Raw genomic sequence first — 23791 nt, 5'->3', positions numbered from 1 at the left:
AGGAAAAATAAAAGTTTCAAGTACTAAAAGGAAACATAGAAAGATATGTTCATAAATGTTGGATGGGGTAAGCTTTACTTAGCATAATCCAAAGCCAGAAATCATAAAAGATATGATTGATTTAGATAGGACTATATAACACTGAAAAACTGCGATATAACAAAAGATACTGCAAACTGCTTTTAATAAAGACAAGTGAAAATGGGTATGACATGTTTGCAACATGTAATTGAGGATTAATATCTGTAATATGCAAGAGCACTTATAAATCTTAAGAGAAAGACAAATAAATATTTCAATAGAAAAAATAGGCAAAGGATGCAAATAGGCAACCCACAGAGTTGGGGTGGGGGGGTATATAAATAGCCAATACGCAAATGAAAAGAGGTCCATTTTTATTAATGATTGAAGACATCTGAATGAATACACTGAGATGGCATTTTTCACCTATCATAATGGCACAGAGAAAGGAGACAATGCCCAGAGCAAGTGAGAAGAGCACACACACACTCTCGTACACCGCTAGCAGGAGCTGAAACTGGTTCAACCTTCCCAGAAGGAAATCTGAAAATTGATATGAAAACTTAAAATGTGCATTCACATCTAAGAGTTCCTCCTAAGAAAATAATTGGACCATTGCACAAAAAATATATTATGTGGGTATTTTGTTACAGTGTTGTTTATAATAGCAAATATTTTAGGACAAGCTTAAGGTTTGACAAGATGAGGACTACTTAAATAAATAATGGGACAGTCACATACCACAATGCCCTGCAGCCACATAGAAGGATGGTGTAGGTCTCTAAGTATCGACATGGGAGGTTAACCATGACACGGCAGAAAGCAAAGAAGTAGACTACAGAATAGGACCCATGGCACGCGTATCTACTTGTGTATTTATGTATATTCATATATATCTATGAAAACTCACTTAAATATAAATGAGCTTTTTGCATAAGACACTAGGAAGGTTATTCACTAAACTATTAACTGCAGTTGTCTCAAAAAGAATCACTAAAGATTCAATCGCTCTGTACTATTTTTTTTTTTAATACTTTTTTTTTTTTAATATATCTTTATTGATTTCAGACAGAGGAAAGGAGAGGGGGAGAGAGAGGTAGAAACATCAATGATGAGAGAGTCATTGATCGAGCCCACAACCCGGGCATGTGCCCTGACCGGCAATCAAACCCCGATCGCCTGGATCCTAGGTCGACGCTCAACCACTGAGCCACGCCCGGACGGGCCGCTCTGTACTATTTAACTGTGAAAATATTTTTATAATAAACCAGCTGTGAAATCAACAATAGCCCTGGTCAGGGGGGCAGTAGCAGTAGAGTAGACTCATAGAAAGTCTGTACCAGGGCAGGCAATTTACTAGCAAGTTAACATCTCTACCATTAATCTGTACGTCTAACTACCTACTGGATCTCTCTACTTTGTCTCGCTGGCTCTTCCAACTCATTGCATCTAAAACTAAGCTCATCATGCCCTGTCTCCACCTGGCTCCTCTCCCAGTGTCCCTGGAAGCAAGCCAGCACCAGGGACATCATCTTCAGTGAGGAGAACAAATGACAGGGCCACCTCCACAGGCAATAGTGATGGGCCCTTCCTCCATTCTGTTCACCTCAGACAGGCAGCATCTTCTCAAATGGCTGAAAAATAAGAGCAGAACACCCCCTTTAACTTGGCCCATCTGGCTGCTGCTTTCCTTGAATGAACAGTTGGAGAGATGGAGCAATTGATTGTTTGGGGTTCAAAGGCTTTCTGGCAGTTAAGTCTGAAAAAATGGAGATACCTTCATTTACTTAAATAAAAAGAAGTAATGAGCCTTTCCTTGGAGCCCTTGCTGGGCTGTGGAGCACCTGCTGAGTAACTGCCAACAAAAGAGATGAATAAGTCTCCATCTCTTGAAAACAAGTAAAGAGGAGTATTGGGAAGTCTGATTAGCTGCCCAACTAATTCATCCTGAATGCCAGCATTTCCTTTTCACCTGCTCCTGCTAGGTGGAGTTGGAACTGATGACAGACACCTAATTACTTTTATAAATACAATTTACTCCCTTCTATATCCCAGAAGGGCTGGCAAGATTCCCTTGGTTCTGAATCCCTAGCAGCCTCCTCCCCACCCCCAGCCCAGGCCAAAGACAAATCCCTGAAGGCAAGTTAAAGACTAGAGTCCAACGTGCTGAGACTCCAGGTCAGGACACCTGGCGCTGGACAAGCCCTAACTGTGCTCCAACTCCTCTGCTGCTGAGGGTCAGACCCCAGGTTCCACATCAGTACCTGACGCCCTGTGCCCAAGCCCCAGCTGGTAAAGGGCCTGCTCGCTATCTCATTCGCAGGAGGCTGGCACACCCTTCCCTGTTGCTGCCTATCGCCTTCCCCAGGGCGTCGAGGCTTTCCCATCTGTTCGCACACTCTCCTGGTATCGCTGCCTCCTCTTACCATTTGTGCCCGTACCTGTCCCTGTGCTCTACCTGCCTGTTTTCTGCTAAACACCTGCCTGGGTTGCCTGCCAGCTTTGGCCTCTGCTGTCATGGGTTGTTTTGCCCAGTGAAAACAATGCCTCCAATATGTGTGACTAGTTGTCCCCTTTCCTCACCCGTTCCAGTCCTGGCCCTTCCCAATCTGCCTGATTCTGTTGCATTTCATCGTGACCCATTGCTTTTCTGAGAATTGGCAGAATGAGGCAGCTTACAATATTAAAACACCTTTAGCATCAAAAACATGATGAATTTAACAAAATATGTGCAAAACCTGTACAATGAAAACTACATGACATTGTTGAAAGACATTAGAGAGAGAAAACAAAATATACTGAATTGGAGGACTCAACATTAAGATGTCAATTCTCCTTAATCTGATCTAGAGATTAACACAACCTCACTCAAAATCCTAATAGACTTTTTTGTAGATACTGATAAGCTGATTCTCAATTTATATAAAAATGCATAGGACCTATATAGGCAAACCAATTCTGAAAAAGAACAAAATTGGAAGACTTACACTACCTGATTGCAAGGCTTACTGTAAAACTGCAGTAATCAAGACAGTGTAGTATTGATTTAAGAACAGACAAATACATGGATGGTACAATAGAGTCCAGAAATAGAACTGTATGGTCAATTGATTTTTGACAAAGGTGCCAAAGTAGTTCAATGAAAGAAAGGGTAATCTTTGCAGGAAATGGATATCCATGTGGGGGGAAAATGAACTCAAAATAGATAACAGACCTAATCATAAAAACTAAACCATAAACTTCTAGAAGAAAACATAGGAGGAAGTCTTTAGGACCTTGGGTCAGAACAAAAAAAAGCATTAACCCTAAAAGATAAAATTGATAAAAGGAACTTTACCAAAATTTAACACTTTTGCTCTTCAAAAGATACTATTAAGGAAATAAAAAGTCAAACCATAGACTGGGACAAACTATTTGCAAAATATATCTGCAAGATGAAGAACTTCCATCCAGAGTATAAAGAGAGCTCTTATAACTCTGTAAGAAGACAGATAATGCGATAAGAAATGAGCAAAAGATCTGAAGAGACACTTCACAAAGAAGATGGAAATGTCAAGTAAGCACATGAAAAGGAACTGAGCATCACTGTTATCAGGAAAATGCAAATTAAAACCAGAATACAATATCATTGCTATTAGAAATATGAAATATGACCATCGGAATGGCTATACTTGCCCTGGCTAGTGTGGCTCAGGGGGTTGGGTGTCATCCCATGACCAAAAAGTTGCCAGTTAGATTTCTGGTCAGGAAACATGCATGTAGGGGCACGCAGGAGGCAGCAGATGGATGTTTCTCTCTCACCCATGTTTCTCTCTCTCTCCCTCTCCCATCCTCTCTCTCTCAAACCAATAAAAACATTTTTTAAAAAAGGTCCAGAAAAGGCAAATCTAAATATAAAGTGTTTTCTATATTTTGGTCTTCTTTGTTCAGTGGCTGCCCAGGGCTGGGAGTGGGAATGGGAGCAACAACTGCAAGTGGGCTTGAGTGTTCTTTTTGAGTGATAAAAATTTTATAAAATTAAACTGTATGGTGATTGCATAACTCTACATATACTAATAATCAGTGAATTGTATACTTAAAATGAGTGAATTTTACTGTATGTAAATTACACCTCCATACAGCTTCACATACACATGTGCACACACACACATAAACTAAGAAAGGCACAGATTCCTCCAGAACTTCTCAAAGTTCATAAAATAGTATCTAAACAAAATGAAACAAATATAGTCTTAGATGGGAAAAGCTAATATTAGGAAATGTTAATTCTCCCAAAATAATATGTAAATGTAATGCAATTCTTATTAGAATTATTAATGGATTTATTTTGAAATGGTTAATAATGAAACTGAGTCAAGAAAATTATGAAAAGGAATGCTGTAGAGTAGGTAAAGGACTTCCTTAGGAATATTAAAAGATGCTACGTGAGATTACTGTAATTAAAACTGTGCGGTGTCAGCATATGATTAGACAAATAGAAGATTGGAGCAGAATCAGGTGCTTGGTAGATTTTAACTAAATCCAACAAAAGCACTATTTTAATTCAACAGGGGAAACATAGATGGGGCTGGCATCACTGGGCATTTGTCCGGAAGAAAATTAAGTTGGCCCTCTACCTTACAGTATATACCAAAATCTGTAATCCATCTGGAATTTATTTAAATGTAAAACATAAAACAATAAAAGTACTGGAAGAAAGCCCAGGATACTACACGTACAACCTGAGAGTAGGGGAGACCTTTAACTCAGCCTGGAAACCTAGAAGCCATAACGGAAAAGTCACATTTCTGACTTTATAAAAAATTTTAGAAGTTGGTAAAGTAAATGATATAATAGAAATAAGTCAATAAACAATAAATATAGCCTGGGAAAACATATGGATATGCCAACTATAAACTCTTACAAATTGATAAGGAAAGTATAACCATGAGAAAGATGGGCACAGGATCCCAATGGGTGATACACAGGAGAGCAAATGTAATGACTAACAACATATAAAAAGAGGTTCAATCCCGGCCGGGCGTGGCTCAGCGGTTGAGCGTCGACCTAGGATCCAGGCGATCGGGATTCGATTCCCGGTCAGGGCTCATGCCCGGGTTGTGGGCTCGATCCCCAGTTGGGGGCGTGCAGGAGGCAGCGGATCAATGACTCTCATCATTGGTGTTTCTCTCTCTCTCCCTCTCCTTTCCTCTCTCTGAAATCAATAAAGATATATTAAAAAAAAAAAAAAAAAAAGACGTCCAAGCTATCCGGCAATCAAGGAGATGCAAATGAAAGGCACAGGAGGTACCACTTCACATCCATCAGGGTGGCAAAAATTCCAGGGTGATACTTGACATGGACAGGACTTGGGGGAGGCAGGGTGCAGGCTGGGAGGTGTTGTGGGGTGATGCTGATGGAAATGAGAATTACATTCTTTTGGAAAACAGCCTGAAAAGACTTCTATTAAAATTTTTAGAAGATCTCTGGGTCGGCAATCTCACCTCTAGGACTTCATCCATAGAAATAAAAGCACGTAAGAGGATGTGGGCAGAGAGGGCCACTGCAGCACTGTTAAGGCAGAACCCCGAGCACTGGAAACAAACTGAATATCCATCGAAGGGGACTGGTTGGGGACCTGTGGTACTATCTAAGGGAAACTGTTTAACTGCTCACAATGCCCCTGCCACTGAATACCTTGAGTTAGCACAGATCTTCCCAGGCTAAAGGCTCAGTCCCACAAGACAGCTCTCACTCCAGGTGCCAGTCACATGCCCTAGGTTGTCACCGGTACTTCCTACCAATTATCTATAAATCAGAGGCTCCCATGATCCCTTCCTTGAGTTTGACAATTTGCTAGAATGGCTTACAAAGCTCAGAGAAACACTTTACTTGCTATTACTGGATAAAACTCAGGAACAGCCAAATGGAAGAGATGCACAGGGCAAGGGGAAAGGAGTGGACCTGTACCTTCTCCGAGCGCACCACCCTCCCAGCACCTTGATGTGATCACCAACCTGGAAGCTCTCCAAACTCCTTAGGGTTTTTATGGAGGCTCCATTACATGGGCATGATTGACTGAATCATTGGCCATTGGTGATTAATTCGATCTCCAGAGCCTTCCCCCTCCCCAGAGGTGGGGTCAGGGGTGGGAAATGGGGCTGAAAGTTCCAACTCTCTAATTATCAAGTTGGTTCCCTTGGCAACCAGCTCCCATCCTTTGAGAGTCACCTTATTAGCATAAACTCAGGTATGGTTGAAAGGGGCTTATTATAAAGAAGAAAAGACACTCCTCTCACCCCAATCACTCAGGAAATTACAAGAATTTTAGGAGCTCTATGCCAGGAACTGGGGATGAAGACCAAACATATGTTACGATACATTTTTATACAATAAAATACGCTCCTGTTACTCCAAGCTCATGATAAACTTAAAAACAACACCCAAGCCTATCTACACATCTTAACTGAGAACAGAGGATTCTACAATTAGGAGGAAATACTGCATTTTCTGTGCTATTTATTGGCTATTTGGAGCACGAGGAACATGAGCAAAGGTTCTCAGAGAAAGGAGGAATGGAAGTCATTATTTTAATACAAGCTTAAAAAAAGAAAAAGCACATTGCATTTATGCACAGGATTTTCTTAAACACACACACACTAAACTAAATTTATTTTGGCAGCTAATTATTATACTGTCATTGATTTTCACCAGGAATTGCCGAGGGTGGTCTGGAGGCCCAGGGGAACTAGTGAGTGTGTAAACTCCTGCAGATAAGACAAGGTCTCCTCATCTCCCACCCTCTCAGGCCCGTCCTTGTTACTCTCCTGAGCATGCAGACCCCCCAAGGGGAGAAGCCAGCAAGAGATGGAAGCATGGGGGTGGCCATGTGCTCAGTTGCTCCTCCCCACCTTCAGTCCACCCCTCTCCCCCTGCTGCCCAAGCCTTGCTAGTCTGACATCAGCCAAGCTCATCCTTGGCCCACCCTGCAGTTTTACACCCATCCCCCTGCCTGAATGCCTTCTTCCCCCAATTGGTCAGACACAGCTTAAAGTTCTATTTTTTGTTGAAAAATAAGAGTTTGAAACCAATCTCTGATCAAGCCACACATTCTACCAGCCTTTAGGGTTTCTAAAAATAGTTCAGTCACAGCATTGCACACCTCAGAGAATGATCTTTTTAAAAAAATGTCACCGTTAATCTTACTATTTAGCACAGTCTATTAAAACACAACATATGGGTGCCCTTGGCCCAGCCATTCCATTTCTAAGTACGTCCCCAACAGAAACACATGCGCGTTCACCAAAAGACATGCATTGGAATGTTCACAACAGCACTATTCATGATAACCCCCAACTGGAAACTACCCAAATGCCCATTAACAACATAATGGGAAAGTAAATCGGGGTACATTTACGTAATGAAATGCTATATAGCAATGAAAACGGGCAAGTTAAATGCAACAGATGTAACATTGAGCAAAAAAAAGCCACTTATGAAAGAGCACTCCCACTCTATGATTCTATCTGTAAAAAGTTCAAAAATAGGCAAAGCTGGTAAGAAGCCAGGATAGTGGTGAGTGACCTTGGAGGAAGAGTAGTGACTGGGAGGGGATTTAAGGGGGCTTTTGGGTACTGGTAATCTGTTTTTTGATCTGGTGCAGATCACATAGATAAGTTTACATTTATGATCTTGTATACTTTTCTGTATATGTTATACTTCACTAAAAAGTTTTTTTCAATTGTTTTTAACACACACCCTCACCCTCTACCCCCTCCCAAAAGTTACTATTTTATGTATGTCTATTGTTCACATATTGGTAATATGGCAAATTTAAAACAATCCAAGTGACTGCATTAAAGTTGCATTCCACATGTGTTGGAAACAGGAGCAAAAGGACATTAAATGGAAAAACTGGGGGCTATGTTTGAATTTTTGTAACAGAATGAACATATTGATCCACAACAACAGAACTGGTTGAAGCAGTGAAAATAAGAAAGGAGGCGACTCCTCCGTGAATAGTGGATCATGCTCTGCAGAAGGACAAAGGGCAGGACAGGCCCAGACAAAAGCTGGGAGAATAAAGACCCGAGGCCTGAGAAACCAGAGCGAGCCCGGGCGGGCTAGAAATCAACAAAGGAGCTGTCTGTGAATGGACACTGAAGTGACACAGCGATGGTGTGACTGAGTGCTGGGCACTGCTCAAGTGTGGGAGACACATTCACAGGGAGTTGAGGCAGTGACAGACCCAAAAAACTTTGTTGAGCCAATGAAAGTGGACAGATGTTGGGGGGTGGGGAGTGACACAATGCTCAATTCAAAATGCAGATATTCACATTTTTCAAAAATATCCAGTCATTCATAAAACCTGCACTTCACTTGGGCAAAACAATTTTGAATTTAAATGGGGAGCCAGAGGTCTCAATGGCTGGAAAATCTTGTAAAATATCACCTAAATCATTCAGTTGCTCCTTCTTTCAATATTATCTATTGAACACTTACTTGGAGCAATTATTTTGTGCTAGAAGTTACATGCATGGAAAAAGAAGGTCAAATTCAAAGTAGGTAAGAAGCACCACTTTGTAATGGGACAGCCCACTGCTGAATTATCTTTAGTTTATTGTAAATCTTATAACCAACGTGTAAGATTCTTAGCTTGGGGTGGTGCTTCAAAACATGAACCCTGTGATGGTTAGTTTTCTGTGTCAACTTGTTGCTGTGAGTGTATTTTGTAGATAGTTAACATCTACAATCAGTTGACTTTAAGTAAAGGAGATTTTTCTTGATAATGGATGGGCCTCGTACAATCGGTTGAAAGGCCTTCAGAGAAAAACTGAGGTTTCCCTGGAGAAGAAATTTTGTCTTAAGACCTCAGCATCACCTCCTGCCTGAGTATCTCCAGCCTGCCTGCCTGCCCTACACATATTGGACTTGCCAGCCCCGCAATCACATACGCCAGTCCTTACTGGTTCAGTTTCTCTGGAGAATCCCAACTTATAAAGACTCTAAGCAGACTCCTGAGTTTGAGGCTTGGCTCTGTCACTTCTTTAGCTGGGTAATTTCTGTACCTCTGTTGCTTCATCTGTAAAATGGGGATAATACTAGTACCTAACTCATAGGAACTAGAACAACCCCAGCACAGAGTAAGTACTCTGAAAGTGTTTGTTAAATAAGTAATTCTGTGGTGCTGAGTTTACTTCTCAGCTGGAAAACCTGAGATGTTTTTATTCCCAAATATTTGCCATGAACCAAATGTGATCGCTTTTTCCCACACTCAGAACAGCCTCTGAACAAACAGCACCTCACCAGCCACAGGTGCCTGTTCCTTTAGACGGTGCAGGAGCAGGGTGAGACACCAGGCCAACTCTACACATGGGGATAATTCATCAGAGCTGGGGTCAGAACACTTCTGAAACATTCTGAACTCTGCAAGTTCTCAGCTGCTGTAAACAGCTGTGTTTAAAGAGGCTCAGCCTCAGCACGGAGCTATTCCTACTATTTGCAAAAGTGGGAGCTTGGGAAAGGGGTCCTCATCATTTTCTGTTCCCACTGCTGATACCCACAGCAGCCTGCCGGGGCCCTTGGGATGAAAGACTAAACGGGAATCCAAACGTTGTATTTGTGAGCACACATTCTGGGGGAAGAGTATGAAGATGCTGCTGATGGTGGTAACAAGCATTCACTGAGCACTTACTAAGTACCAGGCACTGCTATACATATACAGGCAGTGCTATACATATATTAGTTCATATAATCTCCATTGTATGGACAAAGAAACTGAGTTTCTGAAAGAAAAGTAACTCACCTAAGGACAGACAGACAGAAAGTGGCAGAGTTGGCATTTGACCCCAGGATTTCTGGCTCAGACACTTTCTCCCTCCTGTGCACATCGCTTCTGAGCCTGGATTGTGAGGAGGGGATCCAGATGGGAGGAGGCACAGAAACAAGCACCTAACTGAGCTGTGATTGATGGAAGGGCGTGAGGGGCTCAGGAAATGCTACGGTTAAGTGAACTTATTTTAAATTAATGAGTTTTAAAAACTGAAATAGAACAAATCATAAATAATATTCCACCATGAATTTCTTTTGTTAAAGCATGTGATGTGTCTGCTTTTACACATAAACATTAAAGTTCATTAAAGATTCATACCATCACATTTGAACCTTTGATCTTCACATAAAAAATTTAAGGCAAAGCAATCTTGAGATGATTTCTTATTTATTCACTAGCAGTACAATAAAATCAAACACCTTCTTATGTGTTTATTCTCATTTGATTTCGTGACACCAACTTCTTCCTACAGGTTTTCACATTGACAAAGGTTTTCTGTATTATCGTTTGCCTACAGGAAATGTGAACTAGCCTTAGAAGACTATTCTGAAATATTTTCTTAAAGTTCAGAAAACAAAAATGCATGTACGGGATCAGATTCTACCAGAATTTGGTTAACTTTTACACCAGAAAGACAGGCTGGGTCTTGGATACTCTTTTCTAATAATACCGACTTCTCTGGCTCTCAATATGCATCTAAGTCCTGATTTACCCCAGAGGTTTGTCCACAGGTGTGATGGCCTTTGGCCTACAGGTCCCAGGAGCTAATGCAGGATGATGCTGAATCCTGGGTCGAAGGAGTTGTTAAGGAGGGGAAACTCTCTGATGTCCATGGCAGAAGGGGGAACAGAGAGAGGTGGGGGTACCACAGATGGAGCTTACACCAAGTCTCTAACCAAATTTCGGCCAGGTGTGTAAACTTGTCTTGCTGTATGACTGTTTCTAGAGGTGAAAGCATGCAGTGCACCGAGAATACTGAAACTACCCTGGTTACACCTGCCTCCTGGAGAGGCTATGCTGAAAATGGCCAGCTCTTCATGTCCCATGAATATCTTCTGTATACCTAGCCAAGGTCTCCAGGCTCCTGGAGATGGGACTTAGGAATGGCACTCCAGAATACTGGGAACATACAGTCCTTTCTAGGGCCACCTGCCTCTCCCCTCTGGGCCCTATCTCCCGGGCATTGTCACAGGAGGTGGGAGGGGAAGGCTGCTTTCTCTCCATCTTCCCTGTAGAAATGGGTTGGTCATACTGGCATTCCTTATCTATGAGCTCCCCACCATGAGGAAAACATTGGGTTGGATGTTCACACAATGCCTTAACAGGATTACACTTTAAAAAAATTCTTTTTTTTTTAGAGAGGAGAGGAAGGGAGAGAGGGAGATGGAGAGAGAGAGATCAATTTGCTTTTCCACTTATTTATGCATCATTGGTTGATTCTTGTATGTGCCCTGACCTGGGATCAAACCCAAAACCTTGGTGTATCAGGACAACGCTCTAACCAACTGAGCTACCTGGGCAGGGCAGGATTACAGCCTTAAACAAATTCAAAAAATTCTTTCAAAAAGAATAAAACAAGAAAACATCCCCTCCTAAAACTTTCTTCCTTGGGTAATGACATGAAAACACTTGCCACTGGTGCTTTTCCACAAGAAAAACCTCCAGCCTCAGATTACTGGTTTTCTAATATTAGGATGCCTGGTTTTCACCTACTCTGGGGATAGGTAGATCTATTAATTTAGTTAAAAACATACAATGTGCGACATTCCAGCTAATCCTTTCACTAGTTTTGTAAATTCTGAAAGCCACCTTCTCAAAGCACCATCCTTTTATATTTTAATTTAAAGAAATAGGTTTCCATTCATTTTAGAGAGACAGAAAGGGAGAGGGAGAGAAAGAAACATCGACGAGAGGGAGAAACACAGATTGGCTGCCTCCGGCACGCCCCGCCACCGGGGATTGAGCCTGAACCCTGCACAGATCGAACTGGCCACCTCTCCGTGCATGGGACAGAACTCAACCAGCTGAGCCACGCTGGCCAGGGCAAAGCACCATCCTTTTAAACCAGCAAAGATAGTCTACTGCTGCTGTACCGTGGCCACTTGGTACAAACCAGGCAAGAGATCTCCATGTTACCAACTACCATACAGTGTGGGCAAGGACCAACGGTCCCATCACAGCCCCTCACCTTACGCATCAACCTGGTTAAGAAAGAACGTTTTGAGGTTTCAAGGCTAGGTGAAGACGACCGGAAGACGCATCAGATAACTTAATGGCAAATATAAGTCACATTGATTCATCCTACGATGCTGTCATTTAGCCAAGCTTCCTCCACTCTGATATGAAAATGCTTTTGCCTTGCTCTATTTTAATGAATGGCAATTTAAAATGATAAACCTTATGATAAAGAGTCGCCTTTAATATCAGCTAAAACGGAATTCTGGTTCGGGGCTGGCATTTCACACCTCAAGAGGCCGCAGCTTAGCCAGAGGGCAAGGCTATGAGTGCAGGGAAGCTCTGTTGGATCCTTGTTTTGTGTTTCCACTGCTGTTCATCGGCTTTCCCATGGGCAAGCAGCCACCTCCCATCACAGAGTGGTCCCTGTCTGAGGTCAGCAGACAATATGGGCGAAATCTGCAAAGGATGGAGGTACCGGCTTGGGTGTGGTCACTGGCAAAGGGAAGCGCTGGTCCCCTGGCTGCAGGCTCTGAGCCCTGGAGCCGCACCCATGGCGGGTCATCTCCACGCCGCTTCGTATTTACCACAATCCCCACCAGCCCCGACTGCTCCCTGCGATGTGGCCGCCTCCCCAGACAAAGCCAGATGCTCAGGGAGCCCGCTCGGCACCAAGGCGACCTCCGGATCGCCGCCCAGTCGCCAGGCCACGTCTGGGCTGCTGGTCAGCAGCGAGGGGCAGGCGGCGGCGCCGCAACCAGGAGGCAGGGACGCCGGAGCCGCGGCTGTCTGCCCTCCCCACAGCCTGGAGGGGCGGGGGGCGGGGGGGGACCCCCACCCGGGCGCTAACGGCGGGGCTTGGTGCCCCAACACAGACCCCAAGATGAGCATGTGCCCTGAGATTGCTCCGGGAGCATTTTCTGCACCGGAAAACTGCGCAGGAGTTCTGGGGGGGCCCTGGTTCGCCGTCGGGCTATTGTTCTCCTGGTCGCCCCGGCGGGAGACGGCTCCCATCCCGCCTGCCTGGCAGCATCTGCCACTGGACCAAGCCTTTCAGCTCCCCGAAGAAAAGGGTGTGCCTGCGGCGCTGCGGCTGATCACAAAACCCTAGGAGTCCCCACGGGCTTGTATCAAGAAGAGAGACAAAGCTCCCTGCGGGGACAGACCAGTCCGGTCCCAGACCCGCGTCTGTGGCCGGGTCCAGGAGCCACGCCCAGCCGGCCACCTGGACCTCCAGGCCGCGCGCAAGGAGCTGCTGGTCCTCGGCCGAGACGCGCCTCCCAGCTGCCCGCCCCCCTCCCCCTTCCCCGGAGGCCGCCCTTCCCCACGCGCACCAGCCTCCTCCCCGGGCCCAGCCTCCCACCCAGACGGTCTCCGCCCTCCAGCATCCCCCTCGCCGACTATTCTTCAGCAGCGCCGGCTCTCGCCACTCGCAGCAAGCTCCCTCCCTTCCTCCCCAGACCCGCCCTCCGCCCCCCTCTTTCCCCCTCAAACCCCGGTCTCCGCTTCTCCCTCCTCCCAGACGCAGGCACCTGTCCCCACCCAGCCTCCCCATCGCCCCATCTTTTCTCACACGGCGGCCTCGCCTCCGCCCCTCCCCACCCCAGCTTCGCCCCACTCGGACTCCTGCCCCCTACCCAGGCCCGGGGAGTCGCTGTCTCGCCCGCCGGGCTCGGCGCTGTGGGCAGGGCTCCCGCGCTGGGCTCGAGCGAAGGGATCCAGCTCGGCGCCCTCTCGGGCCCGGCGGAGGCACAGGCGGCGGCGGCGGCCTTTGTGGTTCAGGCAGGTGCCTCGGAGGCAGCAGGCGAGTCGTCCGCAGGCGTCCGCTCCGTTAGCCAGGCGGGTGGAACCGACCGCCGGGCCCGGCTCGAAGGCGAGACGGACGAAGGGTGCGCGTGTATGGGCGGGGCGGGGCGGGGGCGGGGGCAGGGGCAGCGGCGAGCTGGGGACTCGGGCAGGACGGGCCCGCAGCCCGAGCAGCCCCGGCCCAGCCCCTGCCTTCCACCGCGCCCGGGCGAGCGGGCTGGGCGCCTACTGCGTCCCGGGAGTGAGACCCTTTCAACCATGCCGCCGCCTCACCCCAGTTCCTCGCAATCCCACGAGCACACATTAAACGCCTCCTGAGAACAAGGCACCGCACGGCGGCCTGTGGGCGCAGGGCGTACAAAGAGGACCCGATTCGGGCCGCGGTTTGGCCGCGATCGCCGCCCACACCCCCAAATCATCCTCTCCCGGAGTTCCCTGCAGCCGGGCCCCCAGGCGCACACCACTCCCCGCCCTTTTGTGCGCCTCTCAGAGATACAGAGGTCGTGAGATCGGCGCCCCAGGCCGGGGAGAATGAGCCCACCGCCCGCCCCGCCATCACCCACTCTTCCAGGATGCTGCGGCTGCGAGGGTCCGCGGGTCCGTCGGTCTCTCGCGGGTCTCGCCGCGGCGCCGGAGCTGCGGCTGCTCGGGGCGGCGGCGGCTGCACGCGCGCTCGCTCAGTGGCCGCCTTGGCGCGCCGCGCGCTGGAGTCCCGAGCCGCCGGCGGGGGAGGGGCGTGGGTGGGGGCTGGAGGCCACCTCGGCCAATCGCGGCTCCCGCCGCTCCGCCCCTGTGCCCCCCACCTCGCTCTAGCAGGTTAGGGGGAGGCGGCGGCGGGCGGCGCCCTGCATCTTCCGCGCGGCTCTCGGCAGCCGCCTTGGGACTACAACTCCCGACAGGCCCTACTGCGGGGTCGGGGTCCCGGAGGGGACCGAGGGCGCGGCCGGGGAACCCGCCGACTCCCATGGAGACCTGCTCCGCGTTCCGTGGGGTTTGCGTGGTGACTCCCGACCGTTCACAAAGCACCGGCGCTCAGACTTGCAGATGCACCTGTCCCCCGGGAGGGCTACGCGGCGGGTCCCGAGGGCAGACCGCCTCCCCTCCCCCTGCAGGACCCCACCCGAGGGGCTGAAACAATGTCCGGCGGCCTCTCCCCGGCGGCTGCGGGGCCTGCCCTTCCCTGCAGGCCGGGCTAGACCCTCCTGGTTCCTGCCAAGACCCCGACCGACGCCTCCGAAGTGGGCGCTGGGCGGGATTCCAGGATGGAGAGGGCGGGGAGGTCAGCTGTTCTCACGTACCAGGTGGACAGCCACTCTGGGTCACCTGCGCTCGCATCTCCCCTCTGTTGTGGCTCCAGCCGAGTTCACTCTCGGTGGCGCTGAATAGGGCTTCTCCATCCGGAGCTCTCCGGCCCAGCTGCCGGTCCTATATAATTCAATTTACGTTTGCTTCACCTTTTTTCTTCACGTTTTAAATGCGCACATAATTTAGCAAAAACAAATCTAAAAAAAAGAGAGGGAGGGTCATCACGCCTTCGTACCACTTCCCCGATCCCCTCTCAAGCCTTTACCGTGTTGTTTTATGTAGTTGCAGTAATAGTTTAGATACTGTTTAGTCATTTGCCTCTTTTGACTTAATGTCACTCCGAAGGCAAAACTATTGATATGCTGTTAAAAATACAGCGTTGAATCCTTACTTCCAGTTCCATCCCGGGGTTCCCGGGGGAACCCAGTGTGCTGCTGAAGCCCCTCCCCTGCCGGGCCCGGGAAGGGGTGAAGGTGAGGGAGTTCCCGGGCTGCAGCTGCGCAGCCCTGAGAGGTGATCCCTCTGCGGGGTATTTTCAAACAAAACGGTGTTTCACAACTCTGGAGGGTGCCCCCTCCCCTCAGCAAAATCTACATGGGGCGCTGGCCGCAGAGCCCGTCGAAGTGAGGTGGCCGTGGACCACTTTCCTTGTGGTCCTTTGCGGTGGGCCTAGGACCTGGACCAGGCCAGGCTGGCATTTGGGGGATGCACGTCTGGATTACCTCCATTGAGGTTCCACATCTCTTGGGAGGTTTACTTTTCTGCTCCCCCCCCCCCCCCCAATCACGAGTTTATGTTGGGAGCCCCGAAACGAGCCTAGGGCCCACCCCACAGCAGCCCCAACTCAAGGGAGCCTGGGATGTGGCTGTGAAAATTTAGAAGTAGCTCTTCCTTTCCCCACTGCCTCAGGTTGGGGCACTGCCCTGTGGATTCCTCCAGGCGCTGGCCAAGCTCTGCGCTGATCCCGGGATTTAGGAAAGATGGATTAAAGCTCCAGGAGGCAGGCGCCGCGGAGCCCAGCTCCGCCTCACGGCAGCAGCAGTATATTTTCCGTGCTACACTTTTTGCCTAAGGGGAGGGAGCCCTCTAGTGGCAGGAAGAGTCCTCTGCACCATTTAGTGGCCCTCATTTGGACTCTGCTTTCTTGGGCCCACCTCCTCTGGTCAGAAAAGAGCTGCTCAGAAATCATCTGTCGACCTGGGACATTGATGAAAGTCGCACCCAAACCTGAGGTTGTAAATGTCCTCAGTAGTTGATTTTAGCTTTATTTATTTATATTTATTTATAATCTAGGCTCTTGCTCCTGGAAAATCGGAAGAACACAGGGCTTGGTGTCATACATCCCTAGGTTGGAGCACTTGTGCCACTTTCTAGATACTTGACCTTGGAGAGTTAACCCATCTGAGCTTTAGCTCCCCCACAGAATGTGGGGATCATAATACGTTCTTTTACCCTCGCTGTGATAATTACATGAGGAAATGCCTATAAAGGGCATGTGACATGTGGACGTGTTGGTTGTAGTGGTGTCTCGGTTGGTACAATTTGAAGAAAACTAGAGGAAGACAATAATCTTCTAACTAATATCGCTCTGACAAGAACTTTAAATATATTCATAGGTAGGTAAGCTTTATTTGAATGCCAGCATAAATATGAGTTGAGGTCAAACAAGATTTTCCAAAGGGTTAAAATGTATTAAACAATAGAACTTGGTCCTTCTCTTTAGTTTGTCTCTGAATTCCGCTGACGAGTCTGCCCTCACTAATCATTTTTACCAGACACAAAATCTAAACTCTTCTGGTGGCATTTCCCATTGTCTGGAAATCTCTTAAAATGCTTTCAGCTACGAGAGAAGGGCAAGGTTTTTATCTGCTTGTACACTACTCCACTGGAGGCAAAAACACATCCCTCAATTCTCTTGTTTAAATTTTAGCTGTTTGCAAAAGTGTATAAACGAAGAACTTAATGTTAACACACAAAATATATATGTATGCTGTAACAGTAACTTTGGTTTAAACTTTTCTCATTCAAGAATTATTATTTTTATTATCTCTCCACAAAGCAGTTATAAAAATACCTGTCAATACATTGAAAAGACCTTTAAAATCCTGGAATGAAAAATTCTAAAATATAAACTATGTTACATCTTCTGTGATTTACAAATAATAAAATTCTATTAAGTTAGCTTTTCTGAATGATTTTGACAGAAATTTACTAAGAAGAACCAGAACATTAAACCTTAAAAGGTTTTCAATCCCCACCCCAACTGAGTCTTTGAGAAGCTACATTTGTTGACAGCCACCGTCCAAATCAGCACTTGCTGCTGCCACCAATGAAGTTAATCTGAAGGACAGAGATTTGTATGCTAGAAGTGCCGGGCTCTCCCATACAACTGACTGAAGTGTTCTTTTCTTATTTTTCCCCTTATGTGTTAAATAGAAGTAAATATACATATGGTAAAAAATTTAAATGGAGGGGCAAGGGGAGGAATTTAAATGGTTCAGTAAGATCCAAAATTATAAGCAAATATCAGCAAATCTGATGTCTTCAAAATCACTAAGCAGTCATATGAATAATTTACAAACTGAAGTCAACCATTGAGACTCTTTATCTGAAAATAATTCTCAGGCCTCTGGAACTATGTTGATTTTCCTGTATATTACCTCTGTCGCGGAGGAGAGCCATGCAGTCTGCTCCTTCATTAAAAAAAACAATTACAAGAGCAACATACACACTCTACTCAGAGACAGCCAAGTCCAGGCAGCACCTCAGACTCCATGGATCTGGTCCCAGCTCCAGAAAGAGTCCCTGGTATCATCCCTGAAATTAAGGAATCACATTTACTAACAAGGCATTTTCAAAAGTAAGAAAACCTTCTCTTAATCAAAATGAGGTCATCTGGTCCTTATAAGACGAAGAGGCTTAACTCTGTCAGAAATCCGGGTTGTCTGGTCATCACTTAATAGAAAAATGTCTTTATTTAACATTGTACAAAAGGGCATGAGCCATAGAGTCCCAAATATTAAAGGTAAAACCAGGTCAAACTTTTTCTCAAGAACAAAGGGAAGGCAAGACAGCCAGGGACTAAGGATGGAGAAGAGAAGTTCCTTCAGAGAAACTCCCACCTCCCCACTGATGGGAAGTGGGGTGCTCCTCCCTGCCCCAGCCCCCCTCTCTGGGAGCAGGAAAGGCTTACAGGGGCAGGCGGCAGCTCAGCCCAGCCCTTCCTCGATGCCTCGGATCCTCCTGGCCAGCTGCACATCCTTCGGGAAGAGAGTAACACGGCCGGCATGGAGGGAGAGGAGATAGGCGTCCTCAAAGAGATGTACTAGAAATGCTTCTGCCGCCTGGGGACAGAAACAGTAGACTGACCTAGGCAAGGGGGCACAGGCTGCTTTTCCCTTGGGGACCTGCTACACTTAGTAGGGCTCAAAGGACTATAGGAAAGACTGTTCACCGAATGAGACTGAACTGCCTGGGAATTCTGCTACTGCCAGACCAGGTCCAGCCTCCAAACCCTGGGTGTCCTTGTGGCTCTTTGCAAGGAGGCATGAGTGAGCGTGACACTCCACAGCCAGCCCCGTGGAGCTCCACAACACCTTTCTCCCATACTCAGCCCTCACCCAACTGTACCACGGCCCCCTCCTTACCTCTTGTATGGCCAACAGGGCCTGGGCTTGCCAATTGAAGTCCACACCACGAGTGAATTTAACACATATTTCTCTTACCTGTGAAGGAGTGGAGATGGGAGGCAAAGGAGAAGGGAAGTGGGGAGGAGCAGAGAGTAAAAGAGAGACTCGAGAGAAGATAAGACTCTCTTCGTGAGTCTCTGTCAATCTTCATTTCCATTACTCCTTCCTGGTCCTTAACTTTAGGACCTAACTAGTAGCAGGTACCAACTCCTGGGAGCTTAGGAATTGGCATGTCTCTTACTGGTGGCGGAGAGAGGAGGCAGTCTCCCAGGGGAGGGCAGGGATGAAAGGATGGATGGATGGGAGGGTTTCCATTTACATAATCAAACAACACAGTTTCAAAGGTGGTGGGGGTTGGAAATTAATTCCATAAAGAATTGGAAGGTACTCTTGGCAGGCTCATGTTTCCAGAAGATGAAGGGTCCTCTACTAGTTAGAGAAGAGGTCTCTTGGCCACTTGGGCAAGAGATGATAGGGGCCCCAATACTGGGTAAATTGAAAGAAAGGAGGCAGCGTGGGGTTGGCTGGAAGCCCCCTGGAGCTCACCAGGCGGCAGAAGGGCATCTTCCTTAGCAGTAGGTGTGTGCTCTTCTGAAGGTTTCGGATCTCCCTCAGAACCAGATGTCTCCGGCGAGCGGATGGACGGGAGGGGGCGCCTAGCAAAAGAGCGGAGTCACACGGGTGAGGTGCAGTAGGAAACAGGTGGCGCCTCCAGTCTTGGCTGTCAACCCGTCAAATTGCTAGACTGTAATATCCACAAAAGCAGACACTTTTGTCTATTTTATTCACTGCAGCTATCTTCAGCAACTAGAAAACAGCAGAGAGGTGCTGAATAAATATTTGTTAAATGAATGAATGACCCTTTGATGGTATAATCTTAAATGTCAACTCTCGCATGCAGCGTTTCCTGACTCTCAATCCTTTCTAAACTGGTGGGTCACCTCCCCTGTCTGGGCCCCACAGTACTTTGTACATCTCTTCTATTTTTCCCACCTAGATTGGGAACCCAGTTATTTTGTTTTTACGTCTTTTTTCTTGGTGTGTGTGTGTGCGGGGTGGGAGGTCAGCTGGAAGGAATCTGAGAGAGTATCCAGTACAGTTCCCTTGCCTTGGTTATCCTTAGGCCCAGAGAGGTGAAGACATTTCGCCAGAGCTCACCAGTGGCCAAGGTGGGGCCTCAGAAATGCCATAACTCAGTACCAATGTTGGGCTGTTGGGCTATGGAGTCAAAGTGTGTGGCTCAAATCCTAATTCCAACAGCAATAAAAAGAAAGAAATCTTAAAAACATTCCCCAAAGTAGAAATTAAAAAAGTCAAACTCTCTGATCAGAAATTAAAAACGCAGGAATACAAAAACTAAAAAATTTTTTCTAACTCTTGTGTTCAAGAGGAAATTTAATTGAAATGAGACTATTTAGAAATGAGTAAAAATAAAATTTACATCTGAAAACTTATGAGATAGAGCCAATAGTACTAGAGGAAAATGTACAGCCTCAAGATCTATCTATTAGAAAACAAGAACATTAAAAGATAGCTGACCGAAACAAAAGTGTGAGAGCTGTCGATATATGAGTGGTATTAAGAGTCACGGGAAGGGATGAGACCACCTGGGGAAAGGAAAGAGACACTAAGGAAGTCCAACATCAAGATACTGAAGAGAGGTGGCCCAGGGAGTAAGAAACACTAAGCAGGAACTGCAGTGTGTGGTATTGGGGAAGCCAAGGGGACAGAGTGTTTCAAAGAGAAAGTGCTCCACTGTGTCCAATGCTTCTGAGACAGAGTAAGAAAAAAGCACAGGCATGTCTATTGGGTTTGGTAACACGAAAGTAGCTAGTGACCTTGACAAGAGTGGTTCAAGTGCACTAGAGGGAGCGGTAGTGGTGTGGAGAGTCTGGCGGAAATGAGTTGAAGGATGACCGGGAAGACAGGCAACAGACATGTGTGTAGACTTAAGTCCTGCTAGTTTAAAAAGAGTAGCTATGAAGGACAGTAGAGAAATGGGGAGTATGGGGGAGACGGGGCTATGGGGACAAGGAACCACCCCCGCCCTTCATTTTTAGGTCGAAACAGCGGAGCACACTTGCAGAATGCCAATGTAAGGAGTTCAAATGTAATGCCAAGTGCAGGTGGAGAAGGTAACAGCTCCTGGGAAGATAGGAGAATGTGACCAAGGCCCAGTAGGAGGAGGAGGAGCTTTTGACAGGAAGGGGGACACCTAGGTTCTCTGTTGTGAGAAGATGAGGGGAATCCAGTCTGGAGGCTTCTATTTCCTCAGTGAAGCCTGAAGCAGGGTCATCATCAGCTGAGAGCGAGGTGGGGGTCTGGAGTTGTAGGAATTCAGGGGAAGAAAAAGGTATGGAGTCGTCCTTGGGCAAAGGAAAAGCAAGACTGCCAGACCAGTGCAGTTAGACTGCCAGGAAACGCTGGGCGTCCATTTGTGATAAAACATTTAATTTAACCAGCAGTAGAGCGATGCTTCTACGTAGGAAAGCAACAGCAGACGTCACACTTAACGAATGTTCCCGTGAAAATCACGAACGAGACAAAGATGGCCAAAACACTGCCCTTATTTCAATACTAGCCTCAGGGCCTCACTAATACAATACAATAAGAAAGAAAATGTATACAAGTGAGAAAGATTCAAAAGTCATTATTTGTGGACAATATAATAGCCTAGTTAAAAATTTCAATTAAGCAACTAAAAGACTGCTAGGATTAACAAGAGAATCCAGCAAGTCGGCTGGATGCAAAGGTTATTTTTTTTAGGAAAGGAAAAAAAGCCACTCCCATTGGCAGTGGTAACATCTATAAATAATCTATAAGGTACTTCTTTCCACCCTGCTCTTAGCTCTGTAGCAGTAGACAAGTGAAGCGCTGATCGCAGTGTGGGTGAGTCCAGACACCGAGGCCCACAGGCCAGTCTTCTTTCTGGGCGCACACCTCCCAAAGGGAACAGGGTGGGAGCTCTGCCTGAGTTAAGGGCACAGGTTAGGGTTCAGCACAGCCGCTCATGGATGGGAAAACCAACCGAACAAGCCTAGAAGGACACCTTCTAATAGAATCATTGTTTGAAATACAAAAAGCAGCCAATAAGTTTGCAATTTAAAAAAGCACGAACACCGACTTGTAGGAAACCCGTGTGGGCCAGAATAAGCTGTGTGACCTTCTTCAAGTTACTTAGCCTGTCAGCGCCTCAGTTCTCATCTGTCCAATGGTCACAGTATAAAGTTGAGATAATTCAGGTAAGGAGTTGAACACAGTGCCTAGTGAGGGGTAAGCACGCCATAAACGCTAGTAGGATCAAGAAGAATTAGCAGTAGGAGCAGGCTGTCTGGGCCAGTGCCCTCTCCCCCTCGGAACTGCCTTCCCCAGTCCCTCGCCCGCCGCGGAGCTAGGGACCTGCCCCGAGCAGACGCTGCGAGGCCTGCGGGCCAGGAGCCGGGAGATCGGGGGGATGCCAGGCTCAGCAAGCGAGCCTCGGTCTTCCCGTCTGGGAAGTGGGCACGCGGGGCCGGCCGTGCTCGCCTACGGACAGGCTGCAGGGAGGCGGGCTCGGAGGGGAAGGGGCTGCGCCGGGTTACCTGAGGGGGCGCCCCGCCGGGGAGGGGTCGGGGCGGGGGCCGGGCTCGCGGCGCGCCTTCTTGGGGTCACGGCCTTTCGGCCCCGGCGGCGCGGGCCCATGGCTGGCGCGGAGGTCTCGGCCCCGCGGTTCCTTCTCCGTCTGCTGGGTCCGGGGGGAAAGGGGGTCTCGGGGAGGCGGAGGAGCGCCCGGGTCACGTGGCCTGGGGACGCGTCCCTAGCCCAGAGCGCGGCCCGGGATTCAAAGGGCCCGCTCCGCCGATTCCTGCCGGCGTTTTTTAAAACCCGAATCCTGCGACTCTCAGTGGCTGCCGCTGGAGCAGAGCGACTACGGGGGAGACCAATGAGAGCACAGGCCGAGAGGCTAAGGGCGGCGGTGATAGGGAGAGGAAGCGGGGACATGGCGGATCGACGGTGGGATCAGCCAATGGACACTTGGGGAAGTGAAAGGAGGCGGGAACTTCTCCCGCCCTCTACTGGTTTGTGGCTGTGCTGTCAGACTTACGTCCTCGGGTGCCCTCTGGTGGAAAAATGAGAGCTCGCCTCTGGAGACGTAGCTGCGTTTGTAGACCGGGTTTCTCGCTAATCACTTTGCTCAAACATTTTATGTTTTGCCTATCTACTCAGAGATAGCGTTTAACGATGAAGAGACAGACCTACAGAGAATGTGACAACCCCATGTCCCGCCTGTGACCCTCCTGGGAACACCCCGTCGATATGACTCAGAAGCCAGTTTAACTGCATGTACGTTATTGATGATTAGGGTGGTGGGATAGCAGGGTCCGGATCCGTCGATAGGGTCAGGCAGGGCAGGCCTCAGCACCATTTTTGGGCCACATTCTCCAGCATTACAATATAATTGTCCCAGGGAATCGTTACCTTCCTTTCCCGCTGTGGATAATCCGCATACAAGTCAAGTATAGAACTGGGCAGTGAGAATAAAGGGGATTTAACTTTCTAGGCTTTGCTTTCTTGCATTTTCTAATTGTTCTACGGTTGACATATACTATATTAGGAAAAATGTCATTACAAAATTAGAGATTTCACGGAACACTTGTTCACTGCTGCTGGTGGGAATATAAAATGGTGCATCCACAGAGGAAAACAGTATGGCAGTTGGTCTAAAAATTAAACATAGAATTAGCATATGATCCAGCAATTCCACTTCTGGGAATATACTCAAAAGAATTAAAAGCAAGGACCTGAACAGTATTTGTACACTAATACTCATAGCAGTGTTATTCACAATAGCCAAAAATGCCCAAATGGATGAGTAAACACATTGTGGTATATTTATACAACGGACTATTATTCAGCCCGAAAAAGAAAGTAAATCCTGACACAGGTTACAACATGGATGAATCTTGAAGACATTACGATAAGCAAAATAAACCAGACACAAAAG

At 47.4% G+C, this 23791-nt stretch overlaps 2 protein-coding genes across 3 annotated transcripts in view; both read right to left on the bottom strand.

The window, feature by feature from the left end:
* DPYSL5 (dihydropyrimidinase like 5) overlaps window positions 1-14519 on the bottom strand; it is a 61181-nt gene extending 46662 nt beyond the window's left edge. Inside the window, exon 1 of the mRNA XM_081156594.1 lies at window positions 14377-14519. The gene's annotated coding sequence lies outside the window, so the exon portion shown is untranslated. The remainder of the gene's footprint in view (window positions 1-14376) is intronic.
* Window positions 14520-16723: 2204 nt separating this feature from the next.
* Window positions 16724-22645, bottom strand: CENPA (centromere protein A). 2 transcript variants are annotated; one of them, XM_081156734.1, is made up of 5 exons: window positions 22389-22639; window positions 19354-19463; window positions 18766-18843; window positions 18312-18462; window positions 16724-17935 (listed from the first exon to the last, which is right to left on the bottom strand). In XM_081156734.1, exons 1-4 carry the CDS (start codon window positions 22486-22488, stop codon window positions 18328-18330), a joined length of 423 nt encoding a protein of 140 aa, XP_081012860.1. In that variant the 5' UTR covers window positions 22489-22639; the 3' UTR covers window positions 16724-17935; window positions 18312-18327. The 2 variants fall into 2 exon arrangements, with proteins under 2 accessions (XP_081012860.1, XP_081012861.1); XM_081156735.1 differs by lacking the exon at window positions 18766-18843 and having other exon boundaries at window positions 22389-22645.
* Window positions 22646-23791: the final 1146 nt, after the last annotated feature.

This window comes from Miniopterus schreibersii (genome assembly GCF_964146895.1).
Source record: "Miniopterus schreibersii genome assembly, chromosome: 13".
Lineage (NCBI taxonomy): Eukaryota > Metazoa > Chordata > Mammalia > Chiroptera > Miniopteridae > Miniopterus > Miniopterus schreibersii.
This window is presented reverse-complemented; position numbering and strand designations above follow the sequence as displayed.